The sequence below is a fragment of the Tursiops truncatus genome, chromosome 15, assembly GCF_011762595.2.
Source record: "Tursiops truncatus isolate mTurTru1 chromosome 15, mTurTru1.mat.Y, whole genome shotgun sequence".
NCBI lineage: Eukaryota > Metazoa > Chordata > Mammalia > Artiodactyla > Delphinidae > Tursiops > Tursiops truncatus.
Window position 1 is genome coordinate 22,147,119 of NC_047048.1, and position 20,336 is coordinate 22,167,454.

The window sequence follows — 20,336 nt, forward strand, 5'->3', positions numbered from 1 at the left end:
CTCCAGGCTCCGGAATGAGTGATGTTGGGAACCCATACTTTTAGGGAAAATCTATTATTTACCCAAAGTACAGAATCTCCTTCTCTTCTCTTCACTCCATCTCCTTCTCCATTTGGCTTGTATATAGTAATCACAATATAAGCCAGTATGTTTCAGACTGGCTTACTATAACTACAGGCATACTCATTTTATTGTTTCACTTTATTGAGCTTCACAGATATTGTGGTTTTTACAAATTGAGGGGTTTGGGCAACCCTGCGTTGTTAGATGATGGTTAGCATTTTTTAGCAATAAAGTATTTTTAAATTAAGGTATGTACTATTTGAAAGATGTATTGCTACTGCACACAATAGATTACAGTATAGTGTAAACATAACCTTTATATGCACTGGGAAACTGAGAAAAATTTGTGTGACTGTACTGCGATATTTGCTTTATTGCTGTGGTCTGGCCTGAACCTGCAATATCTCCAAGATGTGCCCGCACAAGGAAATCACGGACTCTTGTTTTTTTCATGATCAGATAAAAATAGACTACCTCATTCTTCCTGTCTTTGTCTAGTTAAAGCCTTTAAGATGCCCCAGTAACCTTCAGAACCAAGAAGTAATGATTATCAAGTCCCTGTGACCCAGTAAATATTGTACATAACTTCCCTGGGTAATCATTAGCTCTAGAGAATTCACAGACTAACTAACTCGTGTATGTGTTGATGGCATAAGTTGCCCCCGGATTGCTGCAATTATCTGTAGATAGAAGGAGGAACTTACCCTGAAAAAGGATAGTCACCTCACTTGCATTCAATATTATTTCAACCTCAGGTTCAAGTTGCGAAATATCAGAAGGGGTGGTCATTATATCACATGATAAAAAGTTTGGACTTTATCTGGACAGTAATGAACTCAGTCAACAATTTATTTCTAAATGATTAGCTTGGTAACCGAGTGGTAAATGTATTAAAAGAGAATTTGAGAAATGCTTAGAAGAAGAATTCCTTCTTCTTGGAACCTGGTAACTTAGTGACTAAGTAAGGCAGATAGGGTTAAGGGCAAGGAGACACAGAAGTGTGATGTCTAGGTGTTTGACTAAGTAAACTGGGAGAGATGGTTGTAAGACTCTGAGAGGAATAAGTTTGGAGGCAGGAACACAGAATTCAATTGTGGTCATGATAATTTATCTATGCTGTCTATGAAATACTGAGGTTAGTGTATATTTAGTAATCAGCTGGATTTTTAAGTTTGAACTCTGGGGGAAGTAAAGATTTTAATGTGGTTAGGAAATTATTGAGAGAGAGAGAGAGAGGGAATAAATGGAATGAGAGAAACTGTTGGGTGTGCATGAGTCGTTGGAGAACAACAATACTTTAATAAAGAGGAAGAGAATCCTATATTCAATATTGAGAAAGAAGACTGAGAAAAGGCAGGATGTGATAACAGAAAGGTAGAAGAGAGCAGTGAAAGGGCTGATTAACATTGCTGTTTAATTTTAGCTACCCTTAATTAAAACTTCAGTCCACCAAAAGAGCCAGTCTGCCTACAAAAGGAGAGAGAGAGGGGAGGAGTGAGCAGGGCAGGGGCATTTGCTCAGAAGAGCAGGTATATTTTCAGACTCTAAGATCCAGCTTTTTGATGGAGTCATGACTTTTTTCAGTCATTCTTCTCTACCCACCCATGGGCGTCCACGTCCCTTCAGGGCCCAGGTACTCTGAAAAGAAGAGGGTCCTGGGAGAAGAGAAACAGAGACCCCTGGGGCTGTGAGCTGGATATAGAGCCTGTCCCACAATGGGTTTGCGAGGTCCCCAGATGTCCCAGCAAGCCCTGCAGAAGGTATGAGAGAATGTGATATCTGAAATGTGTAATGCAGAAAGGGCCCTACTAGGGTCTATCAGAACTAGGCTGATAGGATCTCTGCCATATTTTGATGCTACTATCTCCCCACACAGCTACCAGGACAGTTGAGTCAGGAGAAGATTATAGAGAACTCATACCAGCTCTTAAATGCCCTAGACCAGAAGTGACTTGTGTCACTTCCACCTGCAGTTCATTGTCCAAAAGTGGAATTCAATAGCCTCACCCTCACTATAGAAGAAGCTCGGACATGAGAGAGACGTGCACATGGAATCTTTAGAGAATTCTACTGTCTCTGAGGGACGAAGGGATAATAAACTCGCTCAGTGTCCCAGAGCTGGTAACGGATGAAAGCTAGACTGAAACCCAGGCTGCCCGGCCCCAGAGCCTGTCTTCTTGACCACAATGCTGGTATTACAGTTCCACACGGGAGATCTACTGAGATCCAGAGGGCATCTTGTGCACTTTCCGCCTGTCCCCTTTCTCTTCTCAAAAGTGACTGCCTCCTCTGCTTGAGTAACAGGGTGTTTTGTACTCCATAATCTTTAGCTCACTATGGCCAGTCAGTCAGCCCTGCCTTCTTACTTGCTCCTCTCCATAAAATAAGAGTCTGTCCTGAGCAAGGATTCACCATGAATGCATCGGCCAGAAAGAGCAAGACCCACCCCTCAGAAGCCCGGCTTGCCCCTCAGCCCTAGCAGGGGTGTTCTAGCTGTCTCCAGCAGTCTTTGGTGGTGGCTTTGCACAGAGGTATTTTTCTCCCTGGTTCAATGGAGGTTGGGAGGCAAAAGGTGCTGGGAAAGTTGCACCAGGATACTAGACATCCCCCATCCCCTTACAACTCCACAAAATGGCTCTAGAAGAAAACGAACAGTACAAGCCACTACTTGTGACGATCTGGACTTATCCAATGCAACATCAATGTCAACCCAGTGTCTACATGCCTGGGCCAGGCACGCTGCAGACTTTACATTGTGCAAACCTTTCAGAGATCCCGTGGGACAAATCTTATTAACAACCATCCACTCGTCCACTTTTCAGATGAGAAGACAAAAGTTAGAAGAGGTAAATGGCTTGCCATGGGCCATCTTATAAGTGTCTGTGCCAGCACTTAAGCTCAAGACCTTGGGATTCCAAAGACCCTGCATCTTGCCAGTACACCATACTGTTCCTCTTAGAAACCCACATTAGTAAAAACAGCCAACATTGATTATGCCAAGCACTGTGTTATGTACGTTTCATGAATTATTTCATCTAATACTAACAATGACAACAACAAAGAGCAACCATAGGAAATAGGTGTCACTATTAGCACTCCCATCTCATAGATAAGGAAACTGAAGTGTAGAAAAAGGAGGTCCACGAAAGTCAAAGAGAGCGTAAGCGGCAGACCTAACACTTAAACGCAAATCTCTCTGCCTCGGATCACAGGCTTTAACTACTAGGCAACGCTGCCACCTGACTGTCATTGAAACGAGAACATTGGAGACCTGGGACTGGGAGAGGGGAGCAGGTTAGCTACAGAGAATTTGTGAAAGTGCTCCATTTGGCTGTATCTGTTCATTCACACTGCAAGGCCTCCCTACCATAACTGGAGATTACGTTATATAGTTTTTCTAACCGATTTTCTCTCCATGAGGGCTTGTGATTGCTTTCTGACCTGTTATACGTGAGCATCTCCTCCCCCTTCTGAATCATTCAATTCCTGCCAAGTTCTCCACCCCAGCTGTGGCCAGGAACCAGGTTCTGTTGTGTGCACAGAGAGAACTGAACTTCTGATCAGAGAGAACTGAACCCGCAAAGTCCCCATCCAAGACCTAACCCCAGTGTTTCCTAGACAGTACCAGGTAAGATGGAGGTGAATGACAGCTTCTTTGGGTGGGGGGGTGTTTATATGTGTGTGTTTATCTGCCACAGGGCAGTAAAGTATATACTGAACTTAAAATCTGAAGACCCAATTTCAAATTCTGGCAGTGCCACTTACAGCCCTTGAGCATATCTTGTAACTTCTCTGACACTTCTTTTCCTTTACTGCAAAATGAGGATGGTGATATCGAGAGAGAGAGGGCTCAATGGGAATATACATGTGATATGCCTAGCACCGTGGCCAGCACGTGGGTGATTGATTCAATGTTAGACAGCTCTGAATGTGGTGGGCTGTGGGAGGAGGGTACCGAGAGGGGTAAAAAAGACCCAGAAGTTAGACACTGGAAAGAAAACTACATTATGCAGAAGTTCGTTCACAGTATATAAGGTGAATGCCTTTTATTAAAAAATATCTTTTTAGGGCTTCACTGGTGGCGCAGTGGTTGAGAGTCCGCCTGCCGATGCAGGGGACGCGGGTTCGTGCCCCGGTCCGAGAAGATCCCACATGCCGCGGAGCGGCTGGGCCCGTGAGCCATGGCCTCTGAGCCTGCGCGTCCGGAGCCTGTGCTCTGCAACGGGAGAGGCCCAGCAGTGAGAGGTCCGCATACCGCAAAAAAAAAAAAAAGAAGAAAAAAAAATATATCTTTTTAATATTTAACATGGAAGGGGCTGACCTCAGAATTTGCTGGCAGTTAGAAGGCACCTCAACATTTACTGAGCCCTTATGCTGTATCAGACTCAGTGCTGGCAAAGTGATTTATATTGACTATCTTGCTAATCCTTGTGGAAGCCAGATAGTGGGTGTTACTACGATGCTCTCAAGTTTGGAGACATGAATGGTGGTCAAGATCACTCAGCTGGTACCCAGTGGAGCCCAACCTGGCTCTGTAGCTCTAGGATCCCCTATAACACGCTAAGGATGGTGCCTCATAAAATAAACAGCTTTTCAGTCCAAATGCTTGTGAAATCAAAGCTCTGTTGCAAGAACTCTTCAAGGCACTGTGTACCAGTCATATGGGATTAGGGTCCATATAATGACCTCGTTTTAACTTAATTACCTCTTTAAAGATTCTATGTCCAAATACAGTCACATTCTGAGGTACTGAGGGTTAGGACTTCAACATATGAATTTTGAGGGGACACAAGTCAGCCCATAATAAAGGATTAATTAATTTCCTCATTATTTCTCTTGGTGTTGTTTTGGTTTTTAGCCACTTATTAAGGGGTTGTTTGCACTGTCCTTGAGTATTTTAAGGTGGATCCTGCAGTGATGTAAACACCTGTGTATAAAAATAGCAACTGAGTCTGGTTTCTTGCTCTCAATGAGCTCATGCCTGTGGAGAGAGCTATGTGTTGGAAAAAATAGCAGGAAAAGCAGGTTTTAAAACTAGCTCTGCTACTAAACTTGCCTTGAAACCTTGGGGAAATCCCTGTCCCTCTTGGGATGTTGGCCTGGAATGGGGGTTTTAAGCTCAGATGTCGACAAGAGCTGGATGGGTACAGTAAGGGCAGAAGCAAGTAGCTGTAACAACATAGGGAGTAGTGGAAACCCTGCTGAATTGGACAACATTCCATTTAATTTTCAGCTCCAACCAGTTGGTGCCAGGTTGGAATAAAGGCCCAGTGTTGCCAGGCCTTCTGTGTTTTCAAGAAAAATCTGCAATTCACATTTTAAATGAAATCTCCCAAATTTTAAATATTGGCAGTTCAAATTTTTTCCTCCAAAGGATGAGGGTCAAACGTCTGGGCCAGCTGGTTATCTTAGGGTCTTTCTTCCCTTAAGTGCTCTGAACAAAAGACAGCACTGTTTATTGACAGGCACTAAAAAGGAAGGGGACATACTTCAGTTCATGTGGTCTAAGGATCCACACAGACAAGGAAACTCTAAGGGATGAAGCTTTCCCATATCTGTCCTCTTTTCTGCAGACAGTAGCAGGGTTCCGAGGGCAGCATCAGAATTAATTGGGGTTTGGTTATTGTGAGTCTAAACAGGTTGAAAATAAATTGAGTCAAGTTTTATTGATCTCTTTTATGGGGCTATTGTCAAACAGTATTATCTTATTGCTGAAACGGGGAGGAGGCTTAATTGTTTGCAGTGATGAAGTGCTTGAACCTCAGAGCTATCTGTGAAGTGGCTTTCTTCTCACAGAACAGAAGTTCTAGCTTAAGCCAATTTTCACAGTCAAACTTCAAGAAGCATCCTAATAAATGAGCGTTCTGCTCCCATGTTAGAAGCATTTGTTGGGATCTGGAGTGGCAAAGAAACTCTATTTCACAGGTCAAGTGATGGATTGGTAATAGCTACCTGGAATGCTGTCCTGGGGAAAACCCCGAGCCCAGATCCTAGGCCAGTAAGGAAGGTGCTGTGATATTAGCCTCCTCTGTCCTGAGTGTGCTGGTGCATATTTGTCAATATTCTTAGAATCTCAAGTGACAGAAACCCAATCTCAGGAAGGAAAAACTGTTGGCTCATAGAATTCAGGACAGGATATTACCAAGACAGGGGTAGAGATGCAGACGGGCCTCAGGAACAATAGTTCTGAACCAGAGACTTGCATGCCTCTGAGATACTCTCTGCCCCTTATTTCCATGTCTCTGAAATCTTCCTTGTTTTCTTCACTCATGCAGAGCAGTTATCTCCACATGACAGGAATTATAGCCACCGACAGTTTCCAAAGTGTGCGTTTCATGGCTTCCACCAAGGCGAGACTGCCTTATGTACCCTTTGGTAACAAGCACACACACAGATTTTGGAGAAGGATTATGATTAGCCCAGTTTGGATTAAAAAATCATGGGAAATGACTGCTCAGCTCTGGACCAGTCAACTTTGAACAGGGGGTGGAATCATCTAAAAATATGTTCGTTTCCATGAGAACCATACATTTGGGCTCGGTGGGAAGAGGGGTCTCCAGAGCAAGGATAACATGAGGTACAGGACCTTCAAAATGATGAGTTTCTACCAGAAAGGGGATGACCACATGGCTGCCATCCCAGGGGGTACAAAAAGAGAAGGAGACCCTCAGAAATACGTGCCAACCTTATCTGGTAGCTATAGCCCCTCCCCATCATTTTTGGCCTCATCTGGGAAGAGAAATCCCCACCTAAATCAGTAAGTTGTGCCTTCCAAATTCCAGTGAGTGGAAACAAAGTTATCACTCTAGCAGTTAACCAGGAATGTGCCTTCATTTTGTGGAAGAAGTTCCTGCTCTAATGACCGAGGTATTAGCCGTCTCTTCTCAAGGCAGGTGGTGGCCTGAGAATTCTGTGCCTGCTTCCTGAGGACTGCTCCACCATGCGATGGCTGATGAAGTTCCGGGTCCTCTGGGACATCCACAGATCCCGCTGTGGCTTCTACCCTGCCCCTCAGTACCTGCGCTGCCAGTCTTTGTCGGGAGCTGGAGCCCCAAGATGGAATGACTGTGATACACCTGAGGAATTTAACTTTGCAAGTGATGTACTGGACTACTGGACTCAAATGGAGAAGGTAAGGAGGCACCCATGCTGGGGGGTGAGAACAGGATCGACCTCTTGCTCCTAGTAGGTTGATGGGCACAGAACTAAGAATGGCTTCTGGCTAAGCCTACAAGTATCATGAAAAGCTTATGTTTTGGGCTTCAGTTCTCAGCCTGGACACTTCCTCAATTCTCTGAGCCCCAGTGGTTTTATCTGTGAAATGGGGATAATCTCATTTAAGAAACAAGACAGCAGGTGAAAGTATCTGGTACACAGTCAGGTAACTGTGACCAAGTGTCAAGTTCTAATCACAAGTCAGCAAGTTGATGTTGGTCTGGATTCTCACCTTCAACTACTGGAACTGTGAGTCTAACTAGAATTCATCTCATCACACTTGGGCTTGACTTCAGCCTACACCGAGAGGGAGGGTACAGGCAACCTGACTGTGCACATGAACATCTGACCATGTAACAAAATCATGTCATCTATCTTCCTATGAGGATGGCAAGTACATCTGGAGTCTTCCCTATCAACTACCTACTTGAGCGTGTGGCTTTAGGGTGTGTCCAGAGAATCCTGTCCCTGTGGTCTCTGCAGAAAAATGCACGTTCTTGGTTTGTCTTTTACCAAGAGACAGACCAAGAGGGGAGCAGTGGTGACACTAGGAGTTGGGGTAGACAGTGGGTGGTGTTCCAGCTACTAGGTCCCAGCTGGTAATGTCCACATTGTGAAAACCCACTGAACACTGTCTTTGTACAGAAGAAAGAATTCACCTGAGATGGAGTCAGAGAGTTGATGTAGTTTTAATTTCCCATGAACATACATTCATATGTTAGTATTCAAAGCTTACATGCCTTTCATAGGGACTTTTTTCCTACCTCCATCTTTTTCCTTTTTCTGAATTTCCATAATAACTCCAGGGAAAATAGAGCCCTCAGTTATGGAGAGCCTTTTTTTTTATGTGCCATGTCAAGTACTTTGCACTTAATATACTGTTTAGATGGACACTTTAATTATCCCCATTTTCCAGTTGAGGAAACTGAGGTTCCAAGGGGTCAAATAACCTGCAGAATTCACATACCTAATAAGTGAAGGAGCAGGACTTGGGTCCAGGCTGTCTGATTCTATAATCCACTGTTTAACCTGGTCTCACAATCTGATGATGTCCAAACAGCTCTGCCTTCAGACTACAAACTGACTTTCATCACTGCCCAGACCAAAACTCAGGTTAGACCTTTTGAATCATGAGAAATGCCTGGAGAGGCCATCATTTTTTTTTCTGTATTTGTCTTCATAAAGTCCTTATTAGTTCACACATCAACCCCTGGAGATTATCACCATGTAAATATTTGCCCATGGAATGCCGCGCCTTTGTTGGGTCATTGTCAGTTCCTCCATATCTCCAAACTTCTCCTACCCCCAGCATCTCCACCCCATTTACATTCATTCTCACAACAGTTCTGATCTGTCTGTTTCCACTTTTCCAATTGCCTTGATCGTGATCAGTGTCTCTCCAGTGACGTATGGTGTCTGACACCTAGCAATCCCTCAGTACCCCTTTGTGGGATACATTAATTTTGAAACTTGCCGTATGAGCACTGTATGGATTGATGTTGCTCCCATGGAAGACCTTCTAGAGGGCACGCCACCATAGTCCACTCTGGCTTTCTGGGCCTCCCCTTACAACTTAACAAGCGTCATTCAGAAACTGATCCGTAGCCTAATCAACAACACAACCCAAACCATAACAAATAGAATTGATTTTGACTCAATTTCCAACACATTTTACTTTTTAAAAATGTTAAGTTAGAAATCCAACATTTTAATGTAACTTTTTTTTTAGCATAATCCAGGCAACATACGTCCAGGGGTGGAATATAGTCACTCATTCAGGCCACCAATTTATAACCCCTGACTATCCTTGGGAATTAAACCCTATATTACTCTAGGCTCCAAGGATACTACACTCCAACTGATTCATGGAGCAGCCTCCCAAATCTATTCATGAGAGGTCACGTTCATGTCCAAAATCATTCATTCTGTCTCTTTGATACTGCATTCATTCATTCAGTTAGGATTTAATGAGTACCTTACATGTGTTTTCAGGATACAAGTTTTTTACCTCTTCGGTTAGAAATATTCCTAGGTCTTTTATTCTTTTTGATGCAATTGTAAATGGGATTGTTTTCTTAATTTTTCTTTGTGATAGTTAATTGTTTGTGTATAGAAATGCAACAGAACCCACACAGTTCAAACCTGTGTTGTTCAAGGGTCAACTGTATTTGCTTTATGCATTAGGTGCTCTTATGTTGGCTGCCTATATATTTACAATTGTTATATCTTGTTGGATTGATTCCTTTATTATTATGAAATGTCCTTCTTTGTCTCCCGTTATGCTCTTTGTTTTATTATTTTATTTCTATTTTTTAAAATTTATTTTATTTATTTATTTTTGGCTGTGTTCGGTCTTTTTTGCTGCGCGCAGGCTTTCCCTAGTTGTGGCGAATGGGGGTTACTCTTTGTTGTGGTATGCGAGCTTCTCATTGCAGTGTCCTCTCTTGTTGTGGAGCATGGGCTCTAAGAGCACAGACTTCAGTAGGTGTGGCTTGTGGGCTGCAGAGTGCAGGCTCAGTAGTTGTGGTGCCCAGGCTTCGTTGCTCTGCAGCGTGCGGGATCTTCTAGGACCAGGGCTTGAACCCATGTCCCCTGCATTGGCAGGTGGATTCTTAACCACTGTGCCACCAGGGAAGCCCCGCTCTTTGTTTTAAAGTCTATTTTGTCTGATATGTGTATTGGCACACCAGCTTCTTTTTTTTTTTTTCACTTCCATTTATATGGAATACTTTTTCCATCCCCTCACTTTTTCAGTCTGTGTATGACTTTAGATCCGAAGTGAGCCTCTTCACAGGATATAATGGGTCTTTTTTTTTTATATACATTTAGCTACTCTATGTCTTTTGATTGGAATACTAATCCATTTATATTTAAGGTAATTATTGCTAGGTATGTACTTATTGCCATTTTGCTGTTTTCTGGTTGTTTTGGTAGTTCCTGTTTTGTTCTTCTTTTTTTCCTCTCGTCCCTTGTGATTTGATGACCATGTTTAGTATTATGCTTGAATTTCTTTCACTCGTCTGTGTGTGCACCTATTATAGGTTTTTGGTTTGGGGTTGTCATGACATACATATATTAGTTTTTTTTTTAAGTTGATGATCTCCTAAGGTCAAATGCATTCTAACCACCCTACATTTTTACTGTTCCTCCCCATGTTTGTTGTTTTTGATGACATATTTTACATATTTTTCTTTTGCATATCCATTAACTACTTATTGTGGGTATAGATGATTTTATTTCTTTGCCTTTTAACATTCTTACATAAGTGGTTCCTGATCTTGGAGAAGTGGCCTAATGTAGGAGATGTCCTATGGACCCAGCAGCACACTCCCCTCTGGTCACCGGTGTTATATGCTCTAGGGTTATATGCTCTAGGGTCCCCCCCTCTGTGGGCTATGTGGGCCCTTCTGTTGTGGCATGGCCAACTACCGTGGGTGCACTGGTAGTCAAGGCTGGCCCCCAGACTGGTTGGCAGACATTTCCTGTCTCACGTAGTGGTTGCCAGCCTGTAGCCAGGGATGGTCCCTGATGTGGCTGGCCATGTGGCCTGGGATGTTCCAGGGCTGATCTTGGCCCTCTGATGGGTGAAGCTGGATCCTGGGATAGCCGGCCATGGGGTTGGGGCACCTGGAGCTGGGGTTGGCCCACTGGTGATTGGGGTCATCTTTAGATTTAATTTAACCCTGAAATTCCTTATTTACATTCCAGAGTTGTTGTTTTTTATTTATTCATTCAGTACATATTCAACAAACATTTACTATGTACCAGGTGCTCTTCTAAGAGCTTTAATAAAGAATTTAAAAGTTATCACTATTTTTTTGTTATTGTTTTATTGAGATATAATTAAAGTATAATTATCACTGTTTTCCTAAAAAAATAAAAACCAGCAGTTTTTCAGGTCAAACTCAGCACACTAGCATGCATATCAAAATATTTAGACATAAAATCTGGGGTTTTCATTGCAGAAAAGCTTTTAGTAAAGGATTTAATTTTTTTTAATAGGTTATTAAGATTTCTATTCATCAACTTTGGAAAGTTAAATTTCTTTAGCAATTTGTTCATTTCATTCAAAATGTCATAAAGTTATTTTTTGACATAAAGTTATTAATATTTTTATTATTGCTATTTTAATGTCTGTAAGATTTGTAATAATGTATACTTTTTATTCTTGATGTTTTTAATATGTTATTCTCTTTTTTTTTTCTTGATAAGTCTTCCTAAGAGTTTACCAATTTTATAAATCTTTTCAAAACCAGTTTAGGTTTTACTGATATTCTCTCTTGTGTATTTGCTCTCCATTCCATTGATGCCTACTGTTATCTTTCTTATTTCTTTCCTTGTACATTCCTTTGACTTAATTTGCTATTCTTTTTTCAGCTTCTTGAGATGGAAGTTTATGTCCATACTTTTAAGCCTTCCTTCTTTTCCAATATCTGTATTAAAAGTATAAATTTCCCACTAAGCACTCCTCTTAGGTACATTATACAAATTTTGATATGTCATATTTTATTACCATTCTGTTCTAAATATTTTTTATTTGCCTTTTGATTCTTCTCTGGCCCATAGATTACATAGAAATGTATCGGTGAGTTTCCTGATAGTTGAGGTGGGTTTCTCATTGTCTTCTTGTTAATGATTTCTAGCTTAATTCTATTGTGGTCAAAAAGTATACTCTGACTTTTGAAATTTCTGGAGGTTAGTAAACATTCCAAATACAATGGAAGAGAATGTGAGTTATATCATTGTTGGGGAAAGTGTTTTATCTATGTCAATTAGGATTTAAATTCTATGAAATCTATCATATTCTATCATTAATTTACAGAAATTATAGAAATTCTACTTGTATTTCATTTTAATTAAAAATGAAGCAAGTCCTTTCTATAGGCAATAAATTCTTATGTGTTTTAACATTCAAAAAGAATCATCTCATTCATCAATCACATGATTAATTGATCTACTTTCCCGTTTTCCTTCTTTGAAGTATGTTTTAGTTAGAGATTAACAAGGAGTAGCTATGTAGGTTTTTGTTTATTTAAATCAACTGTTTTGATCTATAATTTACCTAGAATACAATTCACACATTTTATGTGAAAGTTTAATAAGTTTTAGAACATTTCTACCACCTTAAAAATTTCCTTTTGTCCTTTCCTAGTCAATACCTCCCCATCCCCACCCTGAGCCCCAGGTAGACACTAATTTGCTGTCACTAGCCCTTATATTTCTCTTTCCTAGTGTTTCACAGAAATGGAATAATATAAGATGCAGTCTTTTGTGTCTGGTTTCTTTTACTCAGCATGTTTTTGAGATTCATTCATACTGTCTTGTGTATTACTTCTTCATTCCTTTTTATTGCTGACTTAGTGTTTTATTTTTTAGATCTATTTCTCAATTTCCATTGGCTTCAGACTTCACTGCATAAAACTGTAAATCTCATATCCAGTTTAAAGGTTGTGTTTTATCTTCTTGAAAACATGCTAATCTTAATATCACATTATCAGATTAATTCTGAGCCCCCCAAACCGTAAATCCTTAAGCAATATCTTCTTCAAGTTGCAAGAGTTAAGAGTCTAAACTTTTATCTGAATTAAAACAATTGTTTTCACCTTGATACGCCAAACTTTCTATCATTTTGTAAACTCATACAGAAATTATATAATCTGTTCCCCTTATATAGACAGTGCACAACTAGTCATTTATACTTGCTAACATTCCTTAATCTGTTGGAGAATAATTTTTTTCATAGCACTGATTTTTCCATAGATATGACTATATGTATATACATATATCTGTGTGTGTGTATGTATGTATATATGTATATAATTCTTATCTCAGGTGAGACACACTCTTTTGTTCCAATCATATGAGGCAAAGATGGTACGATCATGTTTGCACATATGAGGGAAATAATTTCTGGAAGATTATACACCAAACAGTTATCAGTGTTGACCTTCAGGAAGTGACAATGTGTTGAGAAATTTGAAGAAATTTTTCTGTTCATAAGAAATTTTTCTGTTAGTAAGATTGTGCCTTGCGTGAACTTTTACTCTGAACATGCTTTGTTTGGGGAATTAAAAAAACTTTAAAAAATCGTTTTACTTGGGGAAAATAAAAGACTTGATTTAAACAAGAAAATGAAAATTGTCCATAAACATTTAAAACTGTTTACATACATGTGTATATATGTCTTGTTCACCATTGTATCCTTTTGGTCTAAGAACAGTACCTAAGAAATAATGAGAACTTGGCAAATATATATTGAATGAATGAATGGATACTATTATATAAGTTTGGATTTAATGTAAATGTGGTTTTCCTTTTCTAAATTGATGTTGTATTATAAGATTTTTATTGCAAAAATATTCTGAAAGTTTTTTGATTGGTTTTATCACATTCCATCACATGGAAGTAACAATTCTGTCGACAGCATATAGTTGAATTCTGAGTTTTTTATCCATTTTACCAATCTAGTTCTTTTGATTGGGGAATTTCATTCACTTACATTTAAAGTAATTACTGGGCTTCCCTGGTGGCACAGTGGTTGAGAGTGCGCCTGCCGATGCAGGGGACACGGGTTCGTGCCCTGGTCCGGGAAGATCCCACATGCCACAGAGCGGTTAGGCCCGTGAGCCATGGCCGCTGAGCCTGCACATCCAGAGCCTGTGCTCCGCAACGGGAGAGGCCACAACAGTGAGAGGCCCGCGTACGGCAAAAAAAAAAAAAAAAAAGTAATTACTGATAAGGATGACTGACTATTGTCATATTGTTAATTGATTCCTTGATGTCACAGCTTTTGTGTCCCTCAGTTCATCCCTTACTGCCTTCCTCTGTATTTAGTTGATTTTTTGTAGTGAAATGTTTTGATTTTCTTTTCGTTTCCTTTTGGGAATATTCTGTAGATAATTTCTTTGTGATTACCGTGGGGATTACATATAACATTCCAAATTATAACACTTCATTTGAAACTAATAACAACATAACTTCATTCACATACAAAACCCTACTGTTTTCCAGTTGCCTTGCACCTTCCTATATTATGTTATTGATTTCACAAACTATATCTTTACATATTGTCTACCCATTAACATAGATTTATAATTATTTTTTATGCTTTTGTGGTTTCCATACAGTGAAAGAATAAAAAGTGAAGTTATGAACCAAAATTATAACAATACTGTTTTTATATTTGTCTTTGTATCTATCTTTATTAAAGAACTTTATACTTTTATATTTAAGTTACTCTCTAATGTCCTTTCATTTCACCTTAACTCCTTTTAGCATTTCTTGTAGGGAAAGTCTAAGGATAATGAACTCCCTCAGTGTTGTTTTTTTTTTAATCTGAGAATGTCCTAATTTCTCCCTCATTTTTAAAAAACTATTTAATTTATATTGGAGTATAGCTGATTAACAATGTTGTGATAGTTTCATGTGCACAGTGAAGCAACTCAGCCATACATATTCTCCCTCATTTTTTTTTTTTTTTCTCCCTCATTTTTGACGGACAATTTTGCTAGATATAGAATTTTTGGTTGACAGTTTTTTTTTCTTTATCACTTTAAATATATAATCTCACTGCCTTCTGGTCTTCAATCCACTGGTAATCTTATTGAGAATTTCACCTGATGAGTCACTTTTCTCTTGCTGCTTTTAAGATGCTCTCTTTGTCTTTGTCACCTGTAGTTTGATTGTAATGTCTCTCTGTGGGTGTCTGGGTTTTCCTACTTGGAATTCATTGAGCCTCTTGTATTTGTCTCTCCATGCCTTTCCTCAAATTTGAGAAGTTTTTAGCCATTATTACTTCAGATAAGTTCTATGCTCCATTTTCTCTCTTTTTTCTCCTTCTGATAGTCCCATAATGTGTATATTGGTCTATTTGATTGTGGCCCATAAGTTTCTTAGGCTCTGTTCATTTTTCTTCTTGTATTTTTCTTTTTGTTCTTCTGACTCATTAATTTTAGATGACTTGTCTTCAAGTGTACTGATTCTTTCTTCTGCCTACTGAAGTCTGCTGTTGAGTCCCTTTGTGAAGTTTTCAATTCAGTTATTATATTTCTCAGCTCCAAAATTTCTGTTTGGTTCTTTTTATAATTTGTATCTCTTTGTTGATATTCTCATTTTGTGCATATATTATTTTCCTGATTTGCTTTAGTTCTTTGTGTTTTCCTTTAGCTTTTTCAGTGTATTTAAGACAGTCATTTAAAAACCTTTTCTAGTAACTGCAGCCTATGTCTCTTTAGGGTCAGTTCCTGGAGATTCAAGTTGTTACTTTGAATAGGCTGCTTCTCTTTTTCTTTGTAGACCTTGTGATCTGTTGTTAAAAATTGCATATTTAAAAGAAATAGCTTCCTCTCTCAGTCTTTGCAGCCTGGCTCCAAGCAGGGAAAGACCTTCAATAATCTGCTCAGTACGAAAACTTAAGGTCTTGTCTGGCATGTGTCTTTCCTGGTCCTGTCCATGTGTGTTTTTTTTTTTCTAGTTTTCGCTGCTCTTTAACATTTTAACTTTCTTAAAAGTCTGTTTCTCTGGGGGACTTAAATGTTCTATTCTTTCTTTGTCTGTAGTCTCTAATCCCTAGGTAACCACAGGTCTACAGTTTCCACACACTGTGACATTTGCCACTGTTTTCAGATACCTCCAATATGCCATCATACCCATCTGAGCTCCAAGTCAGTCAAGACAGAAACCAGTGCCTGAGCTCCAAGTCAGTCAAGACAGAAACCAGTGCCTCCAAGTCAGTCAAGACAGAAACCAGTGCCTAAGGCCGCCTCCAGACAAGCTAGAACGTTGCACACAAGTTTCAATCTTTTTCATCTATCCCAGGGGAGGGGCTGGGAATTGGGTGGCTTCCTCTGACTACACTGTACCACATCAGAGAGCGGGTGGTGCAAGAATAAGCAAAATCACCACAAAATTTCTTACCATTTTGGTTATGACTTTTTATTGTTTGGGCATTTGTTGGTTGCTGTGGATTTGTGACTCTTTTCTAAATTCCTACAAAGCCATCTTAGTCTATTGTTGTTTACTTGATGTTTTTGTGAGGGAAAAAGGCCCTGGAGCTTCCAGGACTGACTTCTTGCACCTCTAGAGGTACCTTAATTTAAAAAATAATTTCCTCAAATATTCAGGAATTAAATTATCCTCTTTTATTTTGTTGTAATAATAATAACAGTAATTTTATTGAGCACCTACTATATGCCAGACACTGTTATACACACTTGACCTTTTAAAATAATTAATTTGAACTTTACTACATTCTAGGTAGTATTATTATACCCTTTTCATAGGTGAGAAAACTGAGGCACAGAGAGTAACCTACTGTCCATGTGGAACTAAGGCAGACACATGGGGAATAAAATTGTAAGTCTTCAATAAGTAACATGAAGGCTCTTCATGGTTTTATGTGACTTAAGACGAGGGGGTTACAGCAGACCCGAAGACGTTGGCTGGATCACACCTCCCCCCAACTTCTCTTGGCGCTATAAATGCTTTAAAATGGGATCTCAGACCTTGAGCTACACTCACAGCGGAATGTGACTGTGGTAGTGGATTGGCCACATTAGTGCCCCTTTCCTTTGAATCAGGAAATAACATGTAGCATATGATCCTAACCAGGAAGGCAAGAGAGGTCCAAACCCAGCCCTGTGGTGGGTGAATAATCAAGGGGATGAAGTGAAGTGGAGTTTCAGAGAGATGACAGACCTAACCCGTCGTGCAGCCAACGTCTTCACACAGACCTGTGGCCTCCAGGAGGGAGACCATCTAGCCTTGATTCTGCCTCGAGTGCCTGAGTGGTGGCTGGTGATCGTGGCCTGCATCCGAACAGGTCAGTGACCCAAGCAGACCTTTGGGCTCACCTAGAGCCAGATTGTCCTGAAATATTAGGTGCTTTCTCTTCCCCCCAATTTTTCTTCTTCACAGTCTTTCTTTTTCTCAGACTCACTCAAATATTATTTTACTCCTTCTCATCCACTCTCTCCCTTATACTCACACCCTCTCAAACACAATGTCATAATTCTCGCTCTCTCTCTCTCTCTCTCTCTCACACACACACAGACACACTTTCTCTTACACGGTCTCAGACATTCTTGCTTCTTTATAAGATTCATCAATTGTTAACGTTTTCCCATATTCGAGCCCTCTCTCCCAGTGAGTCATTTAAGAATCAGTTGCAGACACTGTGACACCCATAAACACCAGATAAACACTGCAGCATGCATCTGCTAAGATCCAAGACATTTCCTTCACATGACCACAGTAGAGTTATCACACAAGAAGTTTAACACTGATGCAATAGAGTTACCCGATATACATCCATCGTCAAAATTCCTCGATTGTCCCAATAATGTCCTTTATAGCATTTATTTGGTTTAAATCAAAAATCTAATGCATTGCACATAGTTGTTATATCTCCCCCATCTCCTTTAATCTAGAATGTTTCTCTACATTCTACACTGTCTACATGATGCTGACAATTTTGAAGCGTCTAAGCCAGTTGTTTTGCAGAAGGCCCATCAAAATGTGTATTTCTGACTCCTTCTTCATGATTATCTTCAGATTAGACATTTCTAGCCCAGGCACTAGAAGGGCAACATTGTGTCTTCCTTGGTGCCTCACATTGGGGATATATAAAGTTGGTTTGCCCTAATATCATTGATATTATCACTTTAGAAAGGTAGTATCCACCTTTGTAAAGGTACCTTTTCCTTTTGTAGTTAGTAAGTAATCTGTCGTATAATATTTATGGGACTGTGTGAATATCCTGTTCCCCAACTGTCTTTCACCTTATGGTTTGAGAATCCACTGATGATTCTTGACTGAATTGAATATTTTAATGGTGGTCTTTTATTAGGATTTTCTATTTATATCATTCCCTCTACATTTATTAGTTGGCATTCTTCTATAGAGATTTTCCTTTCCCTTTTAATTGCTTATCTATGCATTAATCTATATAATCAGTATGGGACTCATGGATTCTTTTTCGAATCACTTCAGTTGTTCTATAATGCATGCTCATACAACAATATGTCGTGCTCTTGGTCACATATTCTCCGTCTCATGTTTTCTCACAAATAGTTGATTAATCCGTCAAGATCAAGAATTAACAGCAGTGGCTGAGGGAGTATAGAGAAGTCATGCCATCTGTATAGTGAAGAGATGGTCCATGAGAAACCCAAGACATGACTTGAGACCTCTGGGATAAGAAGAATTAAAGAGGAGTAGAAGCAAAGGACGGAAATTCCAAGAATGGTCATAGCACATGGAAATGCTTAGAGTCAGGAGTAGCCTATACGAAGAATGGTCATCTTGAAATAGAGAATAGAGTTGTGCGAGAGAAAGATGGAGAGTGAGCAGTGCCCTCAGAGTCAGGATGGGGAGTGTGGTGTTTTCCTGGAGACAGGGTCCAGGTGTTAGTGGGGAGAAGAAATGTGGAGGGGAAAAAGTCAGTGCTCTCTGGAACTAAGCAGGCTAATAATATGGAAGGTGGGTAGTAGGAAGATTCAGGACAGGGCATCTGGTGGAGAAATTAGAATGCAATAGGGGCACACAAGACTTGACCTAATTGTTGGTGATGGAAGATGGAAGGGAAAGTAGAAAAGTTCAAAGGACATTGCAGTTAACTTTGGGTATGACGAACGAAGGAAAGAGAGGAAATTCAAGATGACACAAGGAATGATGACAACAGATGACAAGAGATTCACGATGACAGAGAAGGAAGTGAGAGGAGAAAAATGGGGGCAGGGAGGCAGAGTCAGGGACACTGTCCTACTTGTATCTTTCCCAGATCCTGTGTAAATTTGTATGGAGAAGGACTCACCTGTCTACTGGCTAGATCCATTTAGAGTAGAAATTATTAGGGCAGGCTTTTCAAATTTTAATGTGCATAGAAATCCCTTGGAGACCTTGTTAAAATGCAGATTCTGATTCAGTAAGTTTGGGGTGGGGGGTGAGATTCTGTGTCTTAGGGGGTGTTGATGCTGTGGACCATACTTTGCATGCCAAGAAGTTAGGGGATGTCTGTGCAGATAAACCAGATCTGACAGCCAAGGATGTGAGGCTGTGAAAGAGATACCAGAACAGGCAGTTTCTTTCTCATCCCTAGGGATCATCTTCATGCCAGGGACCACCCAGATGAAGGCCAAGGACATTCTCTACCGACTACAAGTGTCTAAAGCCAAGGGCATCGTGACCACAGATACCCTTGCCCCAGAGGTGGATTCTGTGGCTTCTGAGTGTCCTGCTCTGAAAACCAAGCTCCTGGTGTCTGACCACAGCCGTAAAGGGTGGCTGGACTTCCGATCACTGATGAGGTGAGTTTCTGGTCTGATGAATGTGCTTTCTGAGGAGTGGCAGGAGAAAGCCACTCACTTCCTAGTGCTGGTACAGAAGCAGCCAGTGGGAGGAAGCTCACCAGGTCTGAGCTTCTCTTCACAGCTATGTCACTGATTTGCTGTGCAACCTTGGGCTACTTCCTTCTCCTCTCTTGGCTGCAATTGTTTTATGTATTAAATGAGGAAATTGAACTTCTATGGCTCTCTCACTAAAATATAATCACCCCTGTGCAAAGGAGATGTGTAAAGTCAGAGGGTTATTATGTTGCATGTTCCTTGTAGGTGGGGAATCTGAATATTATTTTTATGTAAATAATTAGCAACTAAAGAAGTTGAACAAAAGGTTAAGATGAATTTTTACAGTAAAACATGGTACTGAGGAAAAAATGACAGGCAGCTTTGGGAGCAAACACTTTCCATGTCCTAGGGGGTGGGTGTCTATAGGGACGCCTTGAAGGAAAAGTTAGGGAAGTGCTAAAGGTAAGAAAGACCCCTCCACCTCCAAAACTCTGATTCTGCAAGTCTTCAGGCATTTTTCATGTCACACACAAACCATGCTGGATTTGTTTTCTTGAAGTAATTCCACAGTTTTTAAAGCTCTTTACTTCAACCCCCAAGGGCAAATATTACAGTGAAATCACATCTTATGCTAGATTCTAAAGTCAGAGAAATAGATTAAAATAGCTTAAACAAAGAATACTCATTAAAACTCGCCTAAATTTCCCAGACTCA

The 20,336-nt window shown here is 40.2% G+C and overlaps 1 protein-coding gene across 3 annotated transcripts in view; it reads left to right on the plus strand.

The window, feature by feature from the left end:
- Positions 1-1,084: 1,084 nt before the first annotated feature.
- LOC117308104 (acyl-coenzyme A synthetase ACSM1, mitochondrial) overlaps positions 1,085-20,336 on the plus strand; it is a 41,422-nt gene continuing 22,170 nt past the window's right edge. The window contains exons 1-4 of one of the 3 annotated variants that reach the window (XM_073792248.1): positions 1,085-3,691; positions 4,132-7,195; positions 16,888-17,098; positions 19,376-19,583. In XM_073792248.1, the coding sequence (XP_073648349.1) occupies positions 7,004-7,195; positions 16,888-17,098; positions 19,376-19,583 (611 nt within the window). In that variant the 5' untranslated portion in view covers positions 1,085-3,691; positions 4,132-7,003. Of the gene's footprint in view, positions 3,692-3,720; positions 7,196-16,887; positions 17,099-19,375; positions 19,584-20,336 lie in introns of those variants that run through there. The other 2 variants (XM_033839887.2, XM_033839888.2) reach the window with 2 other exon arrangements.